Below are 22,205 nucleotides of genomic sequence, written 5' to 3' on the forward strand. Positions count from 1 at the left end.
CACTGTGAGCTGTAAGGTCTTGTATAGACAGGTGTGTGTCTTACCTAATCAAGTCCAATGAATTTAAGTAAACACAGCTGGACTCCAATGAAGGTGTAGGACCATCTGAAGGTTGATCAGAAGCAGTGGTGAACCGTGGACCAAGACCCTGGGCCTTCAATAGGGCCACATGTAGCAATAAAAGATTAAACATAGCGATACAAATAATAGCCAGAGCCCTGTAACATCGATGTTCAGCATATTAATGGGTTATTTGTCCAAACTGGTTTCACAACAGACAATTTATCCTGGAAAAACAGGCATTCAAAGCTGGCTATCATGACATAATTTAATGACAAAAACTAAATGAAACAAGCAAATCACGCATTCACTTACCTCGCATATTTGCTTAGTTGGAGTGAAAGTAAAATGTCAAGAATAATCTTTTGCTACTGTTCAACAACTAAAGATGGATCCAATGCGGATCCAATGTTTTTTGTGTTTGTTTCAACTTAGACACAATTGAATTTCAATGTAGATTTAATATTTCTGGCCAAAGTAAACACCTGAAACAGGAAACAGAAAAAGCTCTTTGTAAGTTATGCTCAGCCATTTTTCACTGGCCTTAATGGCTACAGAACTGTCTAAAAATTGTAGGTTTAGGCCGACAGTATACTTCTTATAAATTCAGTTTTATGCTGCTGCTACTGCTGCTGTGGCTCTGACTCTGACTCTGTGCTGCTGCTGCTGCTGCGGCTCTGACTCTGACTCTGTGCTGCTGCTGCTGCTGCTGTGGCTCTGACTCTGACTCTGTGCTGCTGCTGCTGCTGTGGTTCTGACTCTGACTCTGTGCTGCTGCTGCTGCTGCTGTGGCTCTGACTCTGACTCTGTGCTGCTGCTGCTGCTGCTGCTGCTGCTGCTGTGGCTCTGACTCTGACTCTGTGCTGCTGCTGCTGCTGCTGCTGCGGCTCTGACTCTGACTCTGTGCTGCTGCTGCTGCTGTGGCTCAGACTCTGACTCTGTGCTGCTGCTGCTGCTGCGGCTCTGACTCTGACTCTGTGCTGCTGCTGCTGCTGCGGCTCAGACTCTGACTCTGTGCTGCTGCTGCTGCTGCTGCTGCGGCTCTGACTCTGACTCTGTGCTGCTGCTGCTGCTGCGGCTCAGACTCTGACTCTGTGCTGCTGCTGCTGCTGTGGCTCTGACTCTGACTCTGTGCTGCTGCTGCTGCTGCGGCTCTGACTCTGACTCTGTGCTGCTGCTGCTGCTGCGGCTCAGACTCTGACTCTGTGCTGCTGCTGCTGCTGTGGTTCTGACTCTGACTCTGTGCTGCTGCTGCTGCTGTGGCTTTGACTCTGACTCTGACTCTGTGCTGCTGCTGCTGCTGCTGTGGCTCTGACTGTGTGCTGCTGCTGCTGCTGCTGTGGCTCTGACTCTGACTCTGTGCTGCTGCTGCTGCTGTGGCTCTGACTCTGAGCTGCTGTTGTGGCTCTGCGACTGTAGGTGCTAGCTTGAAAATGCCAATGGTAGCCCTTGCTAGCTGCACCAATCCTGGCAAGTCAGATGATGGTCAACCTTTAATGTCTAGTTTTGCCTGAAAAAGCAATCTTGAAAAAGAAGTATCTTCTTCACTAGCTCCTGCCATTTTCCTGCTCTCAATATTGTGTTCTGTCTTTGTCTTCTTTCTTCCCTCCACTTGCTCACTGTTTTCTTCTTCTTTTTGGATTTTATGGCGGTTGGTAAAAAACGTTATGTGCATTACCACCACCGACTGGTATGGAGTGTAGATTCAGAATTTGACTTAGTCATACTAAGGGGGACTTATACAATTACATAATACAAAATTATATTCTTTTTATCAAACCTGTTCTTTTAATATATTGTAACAGATCGTCATTACATTTTTCACTTGAACTTCTGTATAGAATGTCTCTTAAATCTAACCTCAGCTTCAGTCTTTTGAGGCCCAAAATCAGATTTCCTTTCTGCATTATATTTTGGACAGTGCAGCATGACATGGACGTTCTATTCATCACGATCGTCACATTTTCCCAAGACGTATTTCTTTATTTTATAGAGAGAGCTGTTAAGTCCTGAGTGACCAAATCTTAATCTTGAGATTACTGTTTCCTCTCTGCAGGATCTTGCTGTCTTTCTTGTGACTCCAACTCTTCTTTGAATTCTGTAGTACCATCTAGCTGTTCTTTCTTTCTCCCATTGCTTCTGCCACCTTTCTTTTAACTTGCACTTTGGTTTTCATTTCAGTTTTACAAAATGGAACTTGGATGTCAATGTGGTTGTTTCTTGCTCATTCTTTTGCCCACCTGTCAGCTATATAAACTGGTACCCAAACTAATGTTATGCTCAGTCCCATCATTTAAATTCTGTAATGGGTGAGATAGAGAACCCAAGAACAACATAAATCTAGACTGGACCAGTTGAGGACTTTATTGACAACATGCAATAGTCCAAACAGATGGCAGGCAGGCAGATGCAGAGTCCAGGGAACGGTGGCAGGTCAGGTTACAAGGGCAGAGATGAGGAGATGTGGTCTGGGCAGGAGGCAGGTCAGGTACCAGGAGGTCTGTCAGGAAAGAAGTGGGGAAAAGCTGAGCATAATGCAAAGACAGTCTGGCAGAGAGTGAGTGTGGAAGAGCTAGTTAACAGGAGACTGGGAGGAACAGGTGAGTCTGATGATCTTGATTGGGTGAGGTGAGCCGGCAGGTGGAGGGGAAAACCAGTAGTGGCCTATGACAAATTCAATATTTTGTCTGTTGGATTTCCAGTAAGATATCTTTTCTGCTGTCTGACTGTCCATATTTTATGCTTATCAAAGATGAGCTGGGTTTAGAGAACACTACTTTTCCAAGGTCTCACCTCTTCAGCCCACTGGACTGCTACTAACAATGCCATCATCTCTCCTGTATACACTGATAATTAATCATTAATTCTCTTGTATCCTTTCATGTTAAATTTTGGAATTATAAATGAAATGCCTATTTTGTATGCATCTGTATATATTTGAATGCGATCATTGTAGTTGCTTCTATCTTTCATTAACTGAGGTTGTAGAATAAATCCCTTATCTTTATGCTTTTTGTTCAACAATGTGAGGTCCACACTAAGTTCAGGAAGTATCCAAGGTTGTTTCACAGAGTGGAACTGTGGGACTGATGTTCATTGCTGCTATTTCAAGTTATTTTGTTTTTCCCTCTATTGCCCACCCGAAGCTTTTTGTTTCTCTTCTCTGCTTTTCCCAAGAGGGTTTCAGTACATCTTGTTTTGGATGATCTCCATTATGCCCTTTAAAATTCACCCAGTAGCTTAGAGCAAGTTGTATTTTCCTTAATTCTAAAGGCATTTCTCCCATTTCCACCTGTAATGCTGAAGCCGCGGTGGTTCTAACTGCACCTGTACACAAGCATAATGCCTGATATTGTAAGTAGTCCAGTTTTTTTTTAAAGTTGTATGTGCTGCAGATCCAAATGCGATGCTCCCGTAATCTAATATAGGTCTTACTACTCCTGTGGTCTTTAATGGTCTTTAATGCTGCTCTGTCTGACCCCCATTCACTTCCAACAAGACATCTCATAACATTTAAAACTTTCTACACTTGTCAATTATTTTCTGTATATGCACCGACAATGTTATTTTCACATCTAGCCACAATCCTGGAAATTTAAATTGTTTCACTCTTTCTAGTTCTTGATGATATAGATTTAGTTTTATGTTACTGTCAGCTCTTTTACTTGTAAAGAACATTGTCTTTGTTTTCTCTACTGAGAATTTAAAACCCCACCAAAACAGCCATTCATCTATTTTAACTATAGCTTCTTGTACTGTCTTCACAATAAATTTTATATTCCCTCCTCTCTTCTAAATTGCCTCATCATCTGCAAAGAAGGAAAATCCCATCCACTTTTCCAAACTCAAGAAAACATAATTTATCATGATAGAAAACCCCCAATTTACTCAATTTAATTAACAATCCTTCTTTCCACATCATATCATGTGCTTTTTCTGTATCGAAAAAGAAAGCCATAACACTTTTCCTACTATTTTGTGCTTTCCTTATTTCATGTTCCAGACATAAAGCTGGATCCATAGTATTTCTTCCTTTCCTAAATCCGCTCTGATATCTTGCTACATACCCTTTGCTTTCTACAAAATATGTTAACTTACATTTATCATCCTTTCCATTACTTTGCAAATATTAGATAGAATAGAGGGTTTGCACTTTTCCTGGTTTAGGTATCAGCACAACCACTTCTTCTTTCCATAAGGTATTTTTAGATGATTCACTGGACAATACAAGATGTTTTTCACAGAGCCGGGACCCACCCCAAATGCAGATTCAGGTTGAAGATCTTCTGCAGAGGTTGACACAGTTGGACAGCACAGTCTTTAAGCTGCCTTGGACACACACCATCTGGGCCAGCTGCCTTCCCAGAGCAAAGTCTTCCAAGCTCCAACTTCACCCCTGTCTCAGTGACAGACAAGGGTGGAGGCACAGGTGTGACAACGGGAGTACCTGAAGCAGTGGAGATGGACACGTGTAGGTCGAGGGGAAGGCGGAGCTGTGGAGGAGAAAAAGGAGTTGTGGTGGAGATGCATGTGTAGTAGAAGGAGCAGCAGTGAAAGTGGTTGTGGCCACAGTGTCAAATCTGTTGAAGAACTAATTAAGTTCATTGGCCCTGTCCACATCATACACTATTGGCTGTCTTTTCTTTTTGTTGTAGCCAGAGATGGTGTTGATTCCTCTCCACAACTCCTGGATGTTGCTTTGTTGTAAATTTCATTCAAGTTTCTTCAATCAATCTTCAATCTCCTCTTTAACTCATGTTGCACCTGTTTGAGCTGTTCTTTGTCACCATCTCTAGAAGCTTCTTTTTTCTGGTTGAGGATTGCTTTTATGTCACTTGAAGATCCAGGGTTTGTTATTGGGGAAACATTGTACAGTCTTTGTTGGTATTACTGTATCTCTTCACAAGTTGATATACTCAGTAAAACAATCAACCTGTCAGTGTCCATACTGTTCTCGTCTGTGTCCAGTAGCACATTCCAATCTGTGCATTCAAAGCAGTCCCTTAGAGCATCACAAGCCTGAGGGTAATTGTAGGCTGACTCAACACACATGGTTTATAGGTCTGGAGAAAAACCAGGTTGTGATCCAAGTGGTGGTAAGGAAGTAGTTCTGTAAGCATCTTTGACATTGGCACATAGCAGATTAAGTGTTTTACTTTCTCTGGTAGTACAATTAACAAACTGTGTAAATCCAGTCAGTTTGTCAAGGTGTTGGTGGTGTGGGAATGAGGACCCAAATGCAGGAGCCACAGAATGGGTTTAGAGGTGAAGGTAGAACTTAAATTGCAAAAAGCAAAAACTACAAAACAGAGGTACTGACGATAAAGGAACAACAGGTAAACCAGAAGAGACTCCAGCAGGGACACGGGTGGAGACACAGGCAGAGAGGAAGCGAGACAACATCACCAGCAACAAGGATCTGACATGGACTAACCAGATGACAGGACTTAAATACAGTGACTAGACAAGACACAGCTGAAGCACATTAGGACAGGGAAGGCAATCACAGGAGAGCACAACCAGGAAGTAAATCAACAGGGAGCACGACAGAACCAGGACTTCAAAAATAAAACAGGAAGTGACAACACAAACCAAACACACTAGACAGAACTCAAAACATGACACAATTGGGAGGACAGTTTCACATGGTTGAAATCTCCAGATATTAATACAAGTGCCTCAGGATGTTTAGTCTGTATCCTGGCAACAGTTTAATGGAGAACCTATTCCTATTGTTGTATCTCTTATAATTTCCCAATCGCAGTTACCTGCCATTGTCTCTGATACTAAGGCAAGATCAATAGCTGATTCTGTATTATTTCTAACATTGACTGTTGTACCATATCGATCATAGATCATAGACTACCCCCAAATGTGCTCACTCACTCACTCACCCTTCATCCGCTTTATCTGTTTCTGGGTTGAAGGGCTGCTGGAGCCAATCCCAGCACACATTGGGCGAGGGGCGGGGTACACCCTGGACAGGTCGCCAGTCCATCGCAGGGCCAACACACAAAGACAAACAGAGACAAACAACCACTCACACTCACATTCACACCTGCGGTCAATTTAACACTGCCAGTTAACTTATACATGCGTGTCTTTGGACGGTGGGAGGAAACTGGAGTACCACTACGCTGTGCTGCCCCATAATGTGCTGTGAGCATTAAAATATTCACAACAAACAAACAACTTTTCCGTCTAAATACACAGCTACTTCCTCCATTAATTCTAATGAAGGCTTCTTGCAGGGGTTATAAAAATTTTACATTTTAACACCTTCTTTTGTCCACGCTTCAATTACAATCAATTCATAGTCTTTCCCTTTCTCCAATACTTTCTCCAGTAACTCTAATAATACACTGGACTCCTTGTTTCACAAATATTATGCACCCTCCCCCACTTCCCTCCATTTGATCTCTTTGTTACGAGTTTTAACTGGTGGAACTATAGTAACAAATGATTTTTTCTCTTGGAGTAGTAGGTGGGTCAGGTAAGTGGCTCCCAGTTCTTGGTCTCTCCACTGATACTACCAGTAGCGTGGCATGCTTTTCTCTTCATCAGAGTCACTGATATCTGGGGTCGTGACTTATATGTGGGTTTTGGGGCTTGTGAGGCTCACTTTGTTCTCTTTTGTGACTCAGCTGTGGTGGTTGGGTTCTGGAGAGGCTCTACAGGTGGGTCGTTGACTTGTCGCAGGAGGTTCCTGTGTAAGGTGCGGACCGGCTGGCCTCCCACCTCAGGGCTTACTTTGTTGACAGGGTTTTCTCCAACTTGTTCTTTCATGATGAGCTGCTCCCAATATGACCTCAGCTTTCCAGGGCCCCCTCTTTCACTGAGATTGCATATGAGGACTCTGTCCCCAGGTTGAAGAACCACGCCTTTGCTCTTTTTGTCATAGTATGGCTTCCCTTTTGGGCTGGACTGTCAACTGTTTTCACTTACTATTTGATAGGACTCAATAATTTCTCCCGCCCATTTTTCAGCATATCCTCTTGGTCCATTGGTTCCAGTTTCCTTATCTGTTATTAGGCCGAAGAGGATATCAACGGGGAGGTGAGGATGTCGACCATAAAACAAATAGTACGGAGAGAAACCTGTTGCCTCGTGCTTCGTACAATTGTATGCATGGAGTACATGAGACAGGTGAGCCTTCCAATTCTCTTTCACTTTGTCCCCCAGAGTCCAGAGCATCTGCAGTCGTGTGCAATTGAGTGTTTCTGCCGGGTTGCCCTTGGGGTGATACGGAGAGGTTCTTGAGTGGGAAATGCCAACTGCCTCGATCTACACAAGCTCAAGGGGTGAGTTTGATGTTATACTTCCCATCGGTGCTCTTTCATGTGTGGCTGGCTTCTTCTGTTTAATGCAAGAGCACTTTCTGGTCACGCGCTACAAGCTGTTCGACGATCTGTTGATGTTGTATAGTCCACTCAATTGGGTTTAGGGATCCATATCCTTCCAGGGAGTCAGTGAGATCCTGGATCCTGGATCCTAGGAAGAGGGTGCCGGTCCGGCACTGTTTTGATATTGAGGAGCCGGTAGTTAACACACAGATGTAAGGGCCAGTCCTTCTTCCGTACACAGACAACAGGGGCCGCGTAAGGTGACTGGGACTTCACAATCCACCCTTTAACCAACAGCTCCTGAATGTACTCCTGCACCTCTCTGTAGATCGGTTTTGGGATGGATGCGTAGGCCCTCTGCACTGGAATGTCATCTTTGGACCTGATCTCCACTGTAGGGAGGGGATACATCCTGTGTTGTTGCTATTACGGGAGAAGACCCCACACTCCTTGTAGAGCACTTCCTTCGCCATCTGTTGTTGTTCGGGGCTTGGGTGACTGATATCAACAGGAGGAAGCCAGGACTCTGGTGGAGAGGTGCTGGTGGAGAGGTGCTGGGGGAAATTATACCACTAACCTCAACTGTTGTCACCTTTCTTGCCGTGAAATCAGTCTGATGTGGCTCTGGTGCTCCGGTCTCAAGACCCTTGACGACATGTTGGATGCTTCTCAGGGCAGTTCTCTGATCCACAGTGACTCCGGTTTTCCCATCTGCCTCAAGCCTTTCGTAGATCTGCTCCCAAGATACATCTTTCAAAGCCAAAAAAATTTCAGCTCCCCTTACAATTATTTTTATTTTCTTTTTCTTTCTTTTTTTTAAATGTTGTTTTGAGTTTGAATTAATCTGTACAGTTAATTACATAGGGCAGCACGGCGGGGTAGTGGTTAGCGCAGCACAATAAGAAGGTCGGGGGTTCGGTTCCCGGCCTGGGTCCTTTCTGTGCGGAGTTTTCATGTTCTTCCTGTGTCTGTGTGGGTTTCCTCCGCATTAATTTGCATTTTTGAGCTCCTCCTGATCTTGAATTTTGGCTGTTGTTGCCTATTCCCTCCATCCCCTTTTGTACTTGTACTCTCGTCAATGCTTCAGAATAGCTCATGTTGTTAACCATTTTCACCTGTTGAATTTCCACTGCTCTTTTCCTTACTTCACAGCATTTAGCCTGTACATTCTCTCAGCAGTCTTCAAATCTATGCTCACCTCCACACTTTGCACACCTTTGCTTCCCATTGCAAGCTTTTGCAATATGCCCGTACCTCTGGCACTTGTAACATCAAAGTGGAGGGGGAACATAAGGTCTGACTGGGAAACTCATGCAGCCTACTTTTATTTTATCTGGAAGCACCGAGCCCTGAAACGCTATCATCACTGCCAAGCTGTCTCACCATTTATTGGTTTCATCAGTCTCTTCAACTTCTTCACCTCACTGCCCTGAATACTCCTTCTGAGTTTTTCCAGATCCTCACCAAGAGGGATACCTGTTATCACTCCCCAACTAACCTTGTTCTCACCTGGCACTCGTCTTTCACTCACTACCTTTTTACATACATTTTCAACAAGTAACACTTTATTTTTCTGTTCTTGATTTTTTTTTATTTTTTCAGTAAGCCACCGTCTCAGCCATTTCTATGCCACCTACCTTCTTTCTCAGTTCCCTACATAGGGCAGTAGGGATTAGACTCACCTTCTCCTCTTCCTTCCTGAACTAAATTCTTAAATTCTTCCCTTTCCACCTTCCTGCGATCAATCCGGTTTTCTTCATCTGAACTGCTACCTCCCATTTTCTTTACCTCTCACTTATCCACTCACCACAGGAGTCCTGTCATCAAAGTCCATTTAATCCTCATTATCTACAACCTGTGATGTCATCCCAATCCAGTCACAAACCAGTTTATGCCAACCGGCAAGTCAAAATCCACAACGACCAAAAAGTGTGTTTTCCTCTCTTCGCACTCCCTCCTGCTTCCAGGGCTCCCTCGGCTCTCTGCCAATTCCTGCTCACTGTTTTTGGCGAGTTGTTGACTTATATATGTTTTCCTAGGTATTCGCGAATACTCGGAGGATGTCGTGTTATGGTCCCGCCCACAACTCGGTGAAATATGATTGCCCGCATTGACTTGAATTACACGGGACTTCTTTACAGCTACAGAAGAGTGATGCTGATTTAATAGCCTACCCAGATGCCATTGGAGGAAAAACTGTGATTGGTCCGTTTTTTGTTCTATTATATTAACCTAAGAGAAATATTGTCCAAATTTATAACGATGATCAAGAAATTATTACTGGTACTTACTAGGGGTGTGTAAAAGGCCATTTTGTGAGTTGTGTGTGAATATCTAAAAGGTAAAACGAAAAAATAAAAGGGGTACATTTGTTTCGTTTGGATTGTTGTAAAGTTTTCTTTTGTTGTATGTGATTTATTTTTATTTCTATAAACATTAACTGTTTAAGTGTTTCCTGTTGAGTCAGAGCTGTAGTTAACACAGCCGTCAAAGCAGTTGCGGCTGGGTGTAGCATCGCGCGGGCCAGGTGATATTGTTTCTGTGTTTGTGAGGATTTGGCGGCGTTTTGTTTGGTTTTCTTTGGAGTTTAAGCACTGTTGTTGTGTAACAAAGCAGAAGCTTGTGCTGCCTCCTTTGTTTGTTTAGGAAGGCTGTTTTGATCGCAGGAGCATGTGTTTCATTCATGATTTGGTTTTGTGACAATCACCGCAGCACGCAATTCATTCATGCATTTAGTTACATTCCTTAGAGAGCGCAGCGAGGTTGCGCGAAATGCTTTACCACTGTAAAATTTTATGAATTTTCTGTGAAATTGTATTTTGATGTTTATTTGTATGTGTTTTAAAAACTGTTTCATGGTGCCGTAAGGATTATGAGGAGAGGAAATAAATAAAGACCTTACGCATCAGTCGATCTCACGAATCGTCATTCCAAGGGCTGTTACAGGGTGTAATGATCCACTTTAACAACGATTCAATTCGAATCACAATTCATGGTTGCCGATTTTATTCAAGGACGATCTTGGTTCATTTAGAATGATTCGTTATTTGATCCACACAGTGACTTGAAATCGATTCAGTAACTTTGTATACTGAATGAATAGAAATCCATCCATCCATCTTCTACCGCATTTCCATTTCTGGGCCGGGGGGGCTGCTGGAGCCAACCCCAGCTCACGTGGGCCGAGGGGCCGGGTTACACCCTGGACAGGTCGCCAGTCCATCACAGGGCCAACACGAACAACCTGTCACTTTCTTATTCAAACCTATGGTCAATTTAGAGTCAGTTAACGTAGACATGTATGCAAAGGACCCAAGCCAGGAACCAAACCCACTACCTTCTTATTGTGGGCCAACAGTGCGAACCACCACACCTACCTTATTAGTAATACAATAATTCTTTCAATATTTTTTCTTCAGCCTTCATTGAATACCTTGAAGGCCCAAAGGGCTCCCCCCGATCAGAAGAAATGGATAGCAGCTGTGTTAAATATATCAAAAATGATTTTTTTTCTGTCACAATGGGGCGCTGTGTGTACATTAATGAGGGCAACAAATCAACTTAAATGGTTTTAGCAAATGGCTGCAATGTAAAAAGAGTGAAAAATGTTAGGGGGTCTGAATATTTCCCGTACCCACTGTATGTGACACATTGATGATATGAATAGTAGTGATGAGTGAGTACTCCACTCTTCATATCTGCTTAAACATGTACATTATCTGTATTCTACTCGCAAGGGGCGCGACTTAAACCGGAAGTGGGCGTGGTTTTACCAGAACGTTCCATTTTTAATCCTGCAATTGTTACGGGTTGATCAGAAGTTGTTACATTTATTGTAAATTTAAATATTTTTTATGTACAGCTTAATTTGCATTGCGCTAAAATAAGATTAGCGAGCCGACCGGAAAAAACATGACCCGGTGAGAATGAGAAACACGACGCGGGCTGCATGCAGTCCTTTCTGTGTGACAAGAAAACTAGTTTTTTTCACGGAGTAACTCTGCTGATAATCCATTTCGAGCTCGGAGCGTGCTGAGGAAAACCTAAAAGATCTAGAAAAATACTGTTGTTGTGTCTGTGATGAGCCTATCACAGGATGCACACACAAACAGACACAGAGTGAAGCATCTTTGAGCGTTGTTAAAATAAAATGTAAAACTATTACTAAACTATGTATTATTATTATGTTCTGAATTTCATTGCAACACTAACCTGTGTTTGTGTGAAACTAAAACCAACAATTCCCTATAGAGGAGGAATTTGCATCTTGTCTGATGCAAAATTACAGTACAGGCTAAAAGTTTGGACACACTTTCCCATTCATTTGAATGAGAAGGTGTGTCCAAACTTTTGGCCTGTACTGTATGTCTCTATTATTATTATTATTTTTTTAACTCAGATGCTGCATGTTGAGTCTTTGTCCACATGAGAGCAGGTGTTTTCTGCTCTAGCCAAAGGGTACTGGTCAAAATTAAAACACTTGAATCAGCCCTTATTTACTGTGCATGTTTGAAAAGCGAGCCATTTTGTAAATGCCATTTTTTGACAACACAGTTCATCCTTGTAGTGTTGTTATTTTCACCATAATTTATTCATAGGTGTTTACTTAATTCAAATGTGGCATTTTCCCAGTCACAGTGGTCTAATCAAATGCAGGCAAATACTTGAGGTTTTGGGGATGTGGCTTAGTTTTGTTCTCAGTGCTAGTGCATTTGAATTGCAGGTGCTCTCCCAGGTTTGTTTGTTTAGGGAAATCACCGCACCTGTCCTCACCTCCTCCAGCATCCAACGAACTTCAACTGACAAAATCCAGGTGAGTTTACATCTACACTTCCTTGCTGAATTACTGCTGTAGTAGTTTTACAGCCAGGGTACAAATGCATGTTGTGGATCTCATGTCGTCATGAGCAGAAGACATCCCTATTCACACATTTGCTGGGATTATTCATTTGTTATGGCTATTTTTTGAAAGAAATTTTGAACCTTACCTAAAGCAATTCTTATAACTTTTTGCCACCACAGAGCTTTTGATCTTGCCTGCTCTCTGAGTAAAACAGTGGTGTGAAAGGAGAAGGCTGAGGGGTGATACACTTATAGAGTCACAAGGCTGGACAATGAAGAGCTGTGTGTCAGACTGTTTGAGATGCCTGGGGCACAACAGTTTGCTAAATGACTCTAAATTTACTTTGAATTTTTTCCTGCCAGGCCACCATGGCTGCTCACTTAATATCTGTTATATGGGCGACATTTCTTCTTGAAGTATACACTGAGTCTCTGCTATTAATTTATTTCATGTTATATTTGTTTTCTGCATTCTGACTTAGATCACAGTTTTTCCAAAATAAACATGTGGTTTTTGTTTTTGTTTTGTTTTTTGTTTTTTTTTTCTGAGGCACATGCTCAGTGGAGTTTATGCCCCCAGCCATGTTTTGGTTTTGTGTGACCCCTTTGTTTTGTGCTTTCTCTTTCTCACCCCTGAATGGAGACATTGCCACTTAAGCATTCTTTTCCTGAATGCTGAAGTGACAACAAAACCACTCTGACAGCAAAAAGAAAAGAAGAACTTTTTTCCTTAAAAGTTTCAGCTGTTGTCCTTTCAACACATGCAGCTGTGCTATTACTCTCAAACTTTTGGGAATTGCAGTGGAAAGTATTTTTAAAAAAGTTGCACAGGACAGGAAAGAGGAAAGTAGGTACGTATTTTTTCTCATGTGACTTTCTGGTTTAAAAAGGATCAAATCAGTTTGTTCAGACATTTTTAGCACACTGAGGACTTAATGCAGTAATGACATAATAGATTATATGATAATAATAAATAATGATAATGACACAACTTAAAGGAAGATGCCATTTAATATGTCATGTTAATATGTGGCTGCATTGTGAGGGATAGTAAAACAAGCTCAGTTTCCCCCTCAGACACGTGGTGGTGTATAGCTGACTTCTCTAGGTGATCTCAAGGTCGGTGGAACATTGACAGCTGCTCTCACATGCTTGGACTTTGACCAGGCCATGAAGGATTGTCAATTCTCTGAGAAAGGTAAGTCTGTTTATGTTTCATGACTCCAGCATTACTGTGCTTTTCACATGCATAATTTTCCATATGAATAATTAAAACAGCAATGAAGCCATGATGCTGCAGCACAAGGGATATTAGCACCAGAGACAAGTAGATCCACAAGTAAAGATCATATGGTGTCACACTGAAATTTGTCCACACATCTTTGTAAAATATTTGGTCCTGGTAGCTTTTGGATGTTGTATGTTCTTGGAGAACTTGTCCGTGGACAGTTGTAGCTGTCAAGTTAACAGCTTACCATACAACCCTGAACTTCTTTTCTCTGCAAAGATATTTTAACCCCCGTGTTCTCAGATTTGTTCTCGGAATTGTGCAGCGAAAAGATGATAAAGATGGAAAAGTAAACTCTTGATATCTGTTCAAACCGATGCCAATGGCTGTTCTCATTACAGTCTTCTAACCATCGAGAAACGGCTATTAACTGTTGGTTACCAGTATGCATTTTTCACATCAACCTTCTGAGTGTGTATAGTAGCTGACCCAGATCAGATTTTCTAACATGCTGTATAAATCTGTGAAAGGAAGCCTGACCGACACTCTCCTTCAACACCAGGTCTTCCTCTTAGTGATCGAGATGAGAAAAAAAAATACATTTTTTTGTGTTTAGTCTTATAAATTTTGCCTGGGTGTTGACTTTGTATACGGCATTGTTTACTATTCTCTTTTTGCACAATGTCTTGTGTTGTGGTTTTGAAATTATGAAGACAAAATTGAATTATATCTATGTCATCATCATCAGATGTTTTTTCAAAATTATTTATACCCAAGAGCTGGTGGTATTTTTAAGCAAATGTATTCAGGCCTTGGAGAAGTCTGTTTGGCAAATTTTTCACTGGCAAGTTGTGAGCAGTCCTGTATGCATACATACGCACTTATACAATCCACTAAAATACACTGACAACAACCTACTGACCTTTGTCCTTAAGACAAACTGCACACTTGTTCTTTTGCAATTTAAGTGTGGAAGAGAGAGCTCATGTGAACACTAATAATTAAGCAATACTTCGGGCTGAAGAACGCCCCTAAGCTGTGGTATAATGAGTGTATGTATACCACGGCTTGTGGTGATGTATTGCGTTTATAAAGCAGTTACCAATAATGGAAATATGAAAGAGGAATACACAGTCTACTTCATGTAGTTTTTATTTAATCAGAAATACATATTACCCAATAAAAATAGCCCCACTGTGAAAAAAATAGTCACACCCCTCCTGACGTTAGCTTTGCATGTCGTCTTTTCCTCTGCTTTTTTCGGGAGAAAGTCACTGTTCAATCCACTCTTCCGTTGTCAACCCTCCCTGGAGGTCAAAGTTAACCTTAAACATGTGAATTCAACAAATTTTGTCTATTTGTTAATTTCGTCAAAACACCGCTGCTAAGTTTTGCTACCTACTGTAACAGCTGCTTGTTGTCATGGAAACATACTCGCTTCTCTAACAATATTGACAATACTGAAGAGGAATACATCATCAATTTAGTGTAGTTTTTATTCAATGAGAGATCCAAAGCCTATTATAAAAAAAATAATTAAAAAAACTCAATGAACTACACTGTAATTCAGTTGCAGGCATTGAGACATATTGAATGTATTTAGATTATCTGTGCTAAATTGAGAGCGCAAAAAATGCAAGGATGTAGTTGTATTGTGTCATGCACTTATAGTAAAAACAACTCATGCACAGAGTGTGATAGTGTTTACTGCTGCTGCTGTGCATTAAGTAAATATCCAATACCACTTCGTTGCTATCACATATACACACAGAGACACACAGAAAACCACTCTCTGTGCTCAAATTGACACACTCGATTTAGCTTTGCAAGAGATTGTGTCCTTGTGCATGTATGTATATATGTGTGTGCGTGTGTACATATTCCCCTCTGTGTGTTGGCATAGGTTTTTGTGTTTATGTGTGTGTGTGTATATGTGCGTACCCAGTAGGCTGAGTTATAAGCGTGAATGGAGTGGATGGTATTTGACCATTTGCATTGTGTTTTATGAGATGAGCAGGCTTTAATGACTCTGTCACTAGTAAATGGGCTCTGATTTGTGGCACAGCTGTCGCTTCACACTCTGATCAACTCAGACCTTCTGGAGACACATGCGCACACATGCACACACTCGGGCAGTATTAGCAAATATTCAGCACACATACCTCACCTAAACATCCGTATTTAAGTGAAAATGCTCAGAGCTCAGTCCATGAAGATTGGGATTCTGGCACAAACACTCTCATTAAAGTGTGTTGTCGATACAGAAAGTAATTGCAATCTGAAGTCTAATCAGAGAGAAATTACAGCTGTTCAGGTGCAGGCAGCCGTCAGACATTAGATCTCATATCCAATCAATGTACCTATTCCACAGAGATACCACTGATCCATTATGTGCTATTGGATTTGTGGATTTATTCCAAAGTTTTATAGTTAGAGTTATGTTATACATTAAGACACTGTGCAGTTTAAGCTTCTTTTCAACCAGTGAATGAAGAATGAACCAACTTCCACTCCAATCACTGACCCTGTTGAAAACCCTCCAATTGGTCTGCGCTATGGTCAAAGCTGCCCTCTTCTTGTTTGCCAGTGAAAAGGCAATGAGGATAAATATTATTTAACATATATTTCAGCAGTCAAACATCAAAAGATTGGTAATTTCATTGCTGACTAGGTAAAGGCCTAGTTTACTGTCTAAAAAAGTGTTTTTAGATATCCATATTTCACACGTTTCAAGTATTTTATTTGAAGTGTTGATAACATTAAAAAGATATATTTGTGTTTTTAAGAACCAAAAGCCATCTTTGAAGCGTAACTAAAGACAGATCAGTGAGGCTCAGGGCATCTCCCCTGATCGGTTGACTATTTTTTTGTGATCAAATCAATTTTAGGCAAACCAAATCCTGCAAAGTTGGATGGCGGATCCATTTAGGCAATAATTCCTTGTTATAAAAATCTCTGATGGCTTGTTTTGTTCTCTGTTTTAATCTTGGAAAATTGGGACATTGAATCAATAAATATTAAAACATTTGACAGCAGTAAAAACTGAGGTGCTCCTCAATCTTTGACCATTTGTGAGAGTGCTGCTCAGGTGCTCTTGTATTGTCCCTGCTGAGGGTTGTCATGCTAACTTATAACCAGCAGATGTCACTGTTACAAAGTTTTTCCTGAGTGTGACCACTTTTAAGTCCAGTCTTTACAGAGTGCTTTTCCTCAGTTAGCTTCTTCACTTCACTGCATCAACTTGGAGACATTCAAACATTGCTCTACTTGTCTGTCTTGTTTCTACAGACACCAAGCGCACTCATGGAGTAACAGGTGTGCCCTTTTGATTTTTGGGAAATGTCAGTACAATCTTACGTTGATGTGCATAAAAAGTGTGTGTGTCTGTGTGAACTGTAGAAGGCCCCACACAATATCAAGTTTGAAATGATTTCCCTTGTCTTGCCCCCTTTTGATATCGTGTCCTTTTTGCCTTTTATTCTCTTGTCTACTTCTCACTGTTCACTAAGCTCTGAGACACAGTAATAATTCCACTCATGTATGCTGCACCTTGTTGACTTTAGCCTCATTAGAGCGCCAAATGAATATGACGAGTTGTGACATTAGGCTACAGCTGGAACAAATGTGCCAGCCGCTCACTCTTTCCAGCCTGGCCAATATTTCTCTCTCCCTCACTACCCATAAACATGCAAGCACTTATTTTCGGGGAAGGACTCGGTTGGGTTGATGGGTTTGCAACAATATTGGAAATGTAGATGGGCCTGTGTTTTGAATTGGATTGCACGCTTTGATGCAGAGACAGATTGTAAACTGTGATTTTATTAAATCCTTCATTAGGATTCATCAGTGAGATTGGATCAGAAAAAGGTCACTGTGCAGATGCGCCCCCCCACACCCCCCATACGTACCTCTCCTCCTTTCTCTCTCATTACAACCCCCACCCACCCCTCACCCACTCTCCCTCCCTTTCTTTTTCTACTTCACCAAGCATAGGGGACCTGCTCTCACCCTCCATCTCTCCCTCATGCGCTCTTACTCTCTCTTCTCCCTCACTAGACCTTGTCTGAAACAAATTTGCGATGAAAACGGGGAAAAATTATCATCATGGGCCTGCTAGAGAAACACAAGGTGAAAGTGACATTTGTCTCCCCCCTCATCCCTGGACTGCACCCCCCTACTGCCACCCCCACTCCATCTCCCCCTCCCCCGCACAGCCATCTAGGCTGGCGCCAGTGGGACGCCTGTGCCACAAATCATTTGTATACTCTCATTTCTGCAAGCGCCCCATGATGTTGCTTACTGCTTAGCGAGCAGATGACTTTCAGAAGGAAGAGTGAATTGGGAGGGAGGGATGAAGAAATGGGGAGATGAGGAAAGAGGAGCAGAGGGAGTGGAGAGGAGGGAAAGGGGGGTGGCAATTTGCCGACGTGCGAGGACGTCTGTGGGAGTTGGATCTGAAATTGAGAGGAAGATTGTGTGTGCCATATGTCAAGTTCTGCAAAGGAGGTTTTCATTGTGCACATATACTGTGTAAGTGTGTGTGGGTGTGCATGTGCATGAATCATGAATATGTGTGTGTTTTCTCCTTCAAAATGAAGCATCTGGGTTGCTTATTGAATCACCTTCACCATTGTCTATATTCCCCGCTGTTATCACCAAAAGAGCTGCTGCCCCACTTAACAACAAGGAAATGGAAAATGTGGTGCACATATTGTCTGTAGCTAGTGTTTGGTCATCTTTGTCTTCGTGTGTGTACATGTGTATACACGTACACACACACACATATATTCCCTTCCCCCAGCCCTGCAGAGTGTGATGATTCTTCTGGTACACTGAATAAATTCTCCATGCAGTCTGAGCATTGGTCCATGCAGGAAAACATGTGAGATTATCAGGCAAAGAATATTATTACACCTACAGCATAAACAAACACATACACATTCCCAGGAAACAAACACAAACATACCTATCGGGCCATCAGTGTGTCAATACTCAATCACCTTCATGTGCAACACTTGCAAACACTGTGGGCCTTTTGAGTGTATCCTCCCCTGATACACACATAAACACATACAGACATTAACACATGAATATGCACATAAGCGCACACACACACACACATACACACACTTTAACTCAAAGAGGTCCTCACAAAGACAGAACTACACACACACCCAAACAGATACCGTGCACAGTCACAGTCAGGGTTATGTAAAGTAAATATAGAGTATAGACGCTGTGGCACAGTGACCTGAAGAGGAACCCGTGCTCTCTTTCTGCTGCTTTCACAGGAGCCTGTGCTTTCAGGAAAGCCCATGCAGTATTCATGGCTCAGTCAGAGGATCCGTGAGGCTCAGTGGAAGAGACAGAAAACACTGGGGAAGTACACTGCCACAGACTCAGCAGGGCACTGCTGGTGGCACACAATATGTACCGTATTCTGCTGTGTGCTTGTACTTTTTTGTTCTGAGTGCTCTGTGTAGTGGAACATATTCTTTTACCAAAATGCAAACTGCTTTAAGAATAAATATGTTCTCTCACTTGTATATTTATGTCTTTATATAATATACACACGTACATCTGTGTGTTTGGGTGACTGCCTGTTTCATGCATGTGTGTGGCTCAGTGTTCATTTTTCATGTGCTTATATGTGCCCTCTTTCTGCCCCACTTCCTGCTTTGAGAAATTGGCCCATTCCTCATTCTTACCCCAAAGGCTGTCTGGGTGTGGACTGTCTCAAACGCAGACACTCATCCAGACTCACACATGCATGTACAGAGGGAGCACCCTGTGACCCACATTCATCAGATCCAACCCTGTTGGGCCACCAGGGAGCTTCAGGGTGAGTCATGCCCCCAGCAGTGTGCACAGTGGCAGGGACTCTGAGATATGCAGCCGCCAAACCAAGCACCTTCCACCCAGTCCAAGGGAACTGGATCAAAGCTTGTTTCCACTGTTGCAGTACTACCTATCAGGGAAGTTGCCATTGGGAGGATGAGATCAGAGAGTGGCTTGGTTGGTTGACTGCAGCATTAGAACAACGTTGGTCTGAATTCAAACATGTAAATCCTGTTCTGGTAAGAACAGAGGAAGGAAATGGTGATGTAAATACAATCTGACCAGGACATTGAACGTTAAAAAAGAAATAAATACTAAATAAATAACTATATCATAAGCATTTTTTTTGAATACTTTATTTATCCCACATTGATCAAACACATGGAGATGGACATTAAATCACACTGCCCTGAGTTTACAGTCCACTCAGTCCAAAGCATCACCTCCACCCATACATGGGGTACCAACTTTCACTCACTCATCTTCATCCATATCCAGGCTGCGAGGAGCAAACCCCAGCTCACCTTGGGTGAGGGGCGAGGTACATCCTGCACAGGTCGCCAGTCCATCGCAGGGCCAACACACAAGGACAAACAACCACTCACGCTCGCATTCACACCTACGGTCAATTTAACGTCGCAAGTTAACATTGACATGCATGTCTTTGGACGGTGGGAGGAAACCCACGCAGACGCAGGGAAAACATGCAAACTCCATACAAAAAGGACTGGGAACCGAACCCCCAACCTTTTTATTGTGGGGCAACAGCGCTAACCAGTATGCTGCTGTGCCTACCACCTTTCAGTCAAACATAAAAAAAACAAAACAAAACACATTTTACGTAGACACCAACAACAATCATTGATTTCTGGGTTGTCTCTAATCGTCCAAAAACAGCACATGTAAGTAAAATAAATACAGTTACATACAGTAGTTATTTCCATAACCAAAACCTTTTGTACTCTGTATCTCATTTGCAGTATGTTGGGTGGATGTGGCTTCAACCAATTGTTTGTGACAATTTTCTTTGTTATCAGGAGCAAAACTTTCAGTAAATAACTATATTCTCTTTCTATCAGATCCTCAGGTAATATCCCAGGTATATATAGGCTTACCATTGGTAACCCGTATTATGTTTTCACATTCCGCATACTCTCCATGTCCACCAGGTCAAAAATGACTGGCCTCTACTAAGCCTCTAAAATAAACAAGGTTAATTACATTTCAAACCCCAAATCTTTTATTGCCTTAAGAAACAACCTGCCAGTGTTTGGCTTTTCCTTTTTCAACAGTTTAAAATGACTGAATTTGATTAATTTTTTTATACAGCACCTACTTGAGGCTGGGAAATGTTTGACCCTGAGGACAACACAATGTCAAAGGCAATTTAGGGAAGTACCAGAGTTCAATGGAATGATGAAGTTGGTGGAGGAGGATGTTGTCAACAGAGTTGAAAGAAGTAGACAGATCCAGGAGAAGGGACGGAGGGCCAGTGTCAGCTGCCATCAGCAGATCATTTGTGATCCCTAACCAGGGCTGTTTTGGTGCTGTGGGTGGAGCAAAAATCTGATTAAAATTAGTTTTGAAGAAGTTTGGTCAAAAATTTGGTTTGGTTTTTCAGCATTGGTGTGATTATGGCAGTTTTTGGTGTAGATGGAACATGGCAAATTTGGAAGGAGTGGTTTATTATTATAGTGATCAATGGAAAAATGGCAGGGACGTTTGCTTTTATGAGGGTGAAAGGACATGACTCAAGTGCACAGATGGTTGGTTTTACTTTTTCTTTGTATTAGAGGTAGGTAAATACTAAGCTGATGCTCAATAACTGGGGAAGGGAAAGTGGAGGAGATAGAAAGGGCAGAGCAAATTGTAAAAATGTTTTTGCAGAGCTCCTCTGTAGTTTCTTTTTCTGGTGCCGTTTGATGATATATTGTGGATCACAGCTGTTTTCAGTTGCCAGGGTTGTTTTGGATGACATTTGAATAAAACTTTAAACAAGCCTGTTGAAGGGACTTTGAGTAGGTCTTTGGGTTTTTCTGATAGGTTAGTTTGTGAACAAGTCTAGAGGCTCTGTATTGCCATTCAAGGACAGCTCACCAGGGAACCAGGGTGACTGGATGACAGTGAAAGTTGTCAGTGTTGTAAAAATCCACTGAGACACTACTGGATGGCTGATGGGATATTTGAAGAGGGGAGTAGCTAGAAGTCCATTGTCGGGATATCTGCGTTTATATTTTTCCCGTTTCCAAAGCTGATTTGGTGTTTTAGCTTACTTGTGAGGGGACAGACATGGCAGGTCTAAGGAGATGATCATATGATCGGACACATTCAGATCATATACATGAAGGCCACACACTGCGAAGGAGTCAGTGATGAGCAGTTCAAGAGTATGCTTCCAGGTGTGCATAGGGACACTGACATGTTGAAGCAGTTTCCTCCCACCGTCCAGAGACATCGTGTTTGGGTTAACTGGTGACTCTAAATTGCCCGTAGGTCTGAGTGTGAGTGTGAGTGGTTGTTGGTCTGTGGTTGTTGTCTGGCTCTGTGTGTTGTCCCTGTGATGGACTGGTGGCCTGTCCAGGCTCCAGTAGCCCCTGTGACCTGGAAAAACATAAACAGAAGATGAATGAATGAATATGATGTTGAAATGAAGAGTGAAGAAATCACTCAAGTTAATGCAATTCATCCTGAAGGGGGGGATTAGTGTGTTTACAAGATTTTGTAACATTGAAACAAATAATTCAGAAACTTGCAGAAATAAATCACACACACTCTAGATGGTATTGACACAAAAAATAGCAAAATCACCTCCCCTCTTCAAGACATGAACTTTATCTTAAGGTTAAGGTTTGAAAAAATAGACCTCATCCTTTAAAGATGTTCAGTGTCTGAGG

At 42.1% G+C, this 22,205-nt stretch overlaps 1 protein-coding gene across 1 annotated transcript in view; it reads left to right on the top strand.

The window, feature by feature from the left end:
• Positions 1 to 12,743: 12,743 nt before the first annotated feature.
• myt1b (myelin transcription factor 1b) overlaps positions 12,744 to 22,205 on the top strand; it is a 119,258-nt gene continuing 109,796 nt past the window's right edge. Inside the window, exons 1-2 of the mRNA XM_029507430.1 lie at positions 12,744 to 13,096; positions 13,323 to 13,443. Of these exons, the coding sequence (XP_029363290.1) occupies positions 13,416 to 13,443 (28 nt within the window). The 5' untranslated portion in view covers positions 12,744 to 13,096; positions 13,323 to 13,415. The remainder of the gene's footprint in view (positions 13,097 to 13,322; positions 13,444 to 22,205) is intronic.

Source organism: Echeneis naucrates, chromosome 7 (assembly GCF_900963305.1).
Source record: "Echeneis naucrates chromosome 7, fEcheNa1.1, whole genome shotgun sequence".
Lineage (NCBI taxonomy): Eukaryota > Metazoa > Chordata > Actinopteri > Carangiformes > Echeneidae > Echeneis > Echeneis naucrates.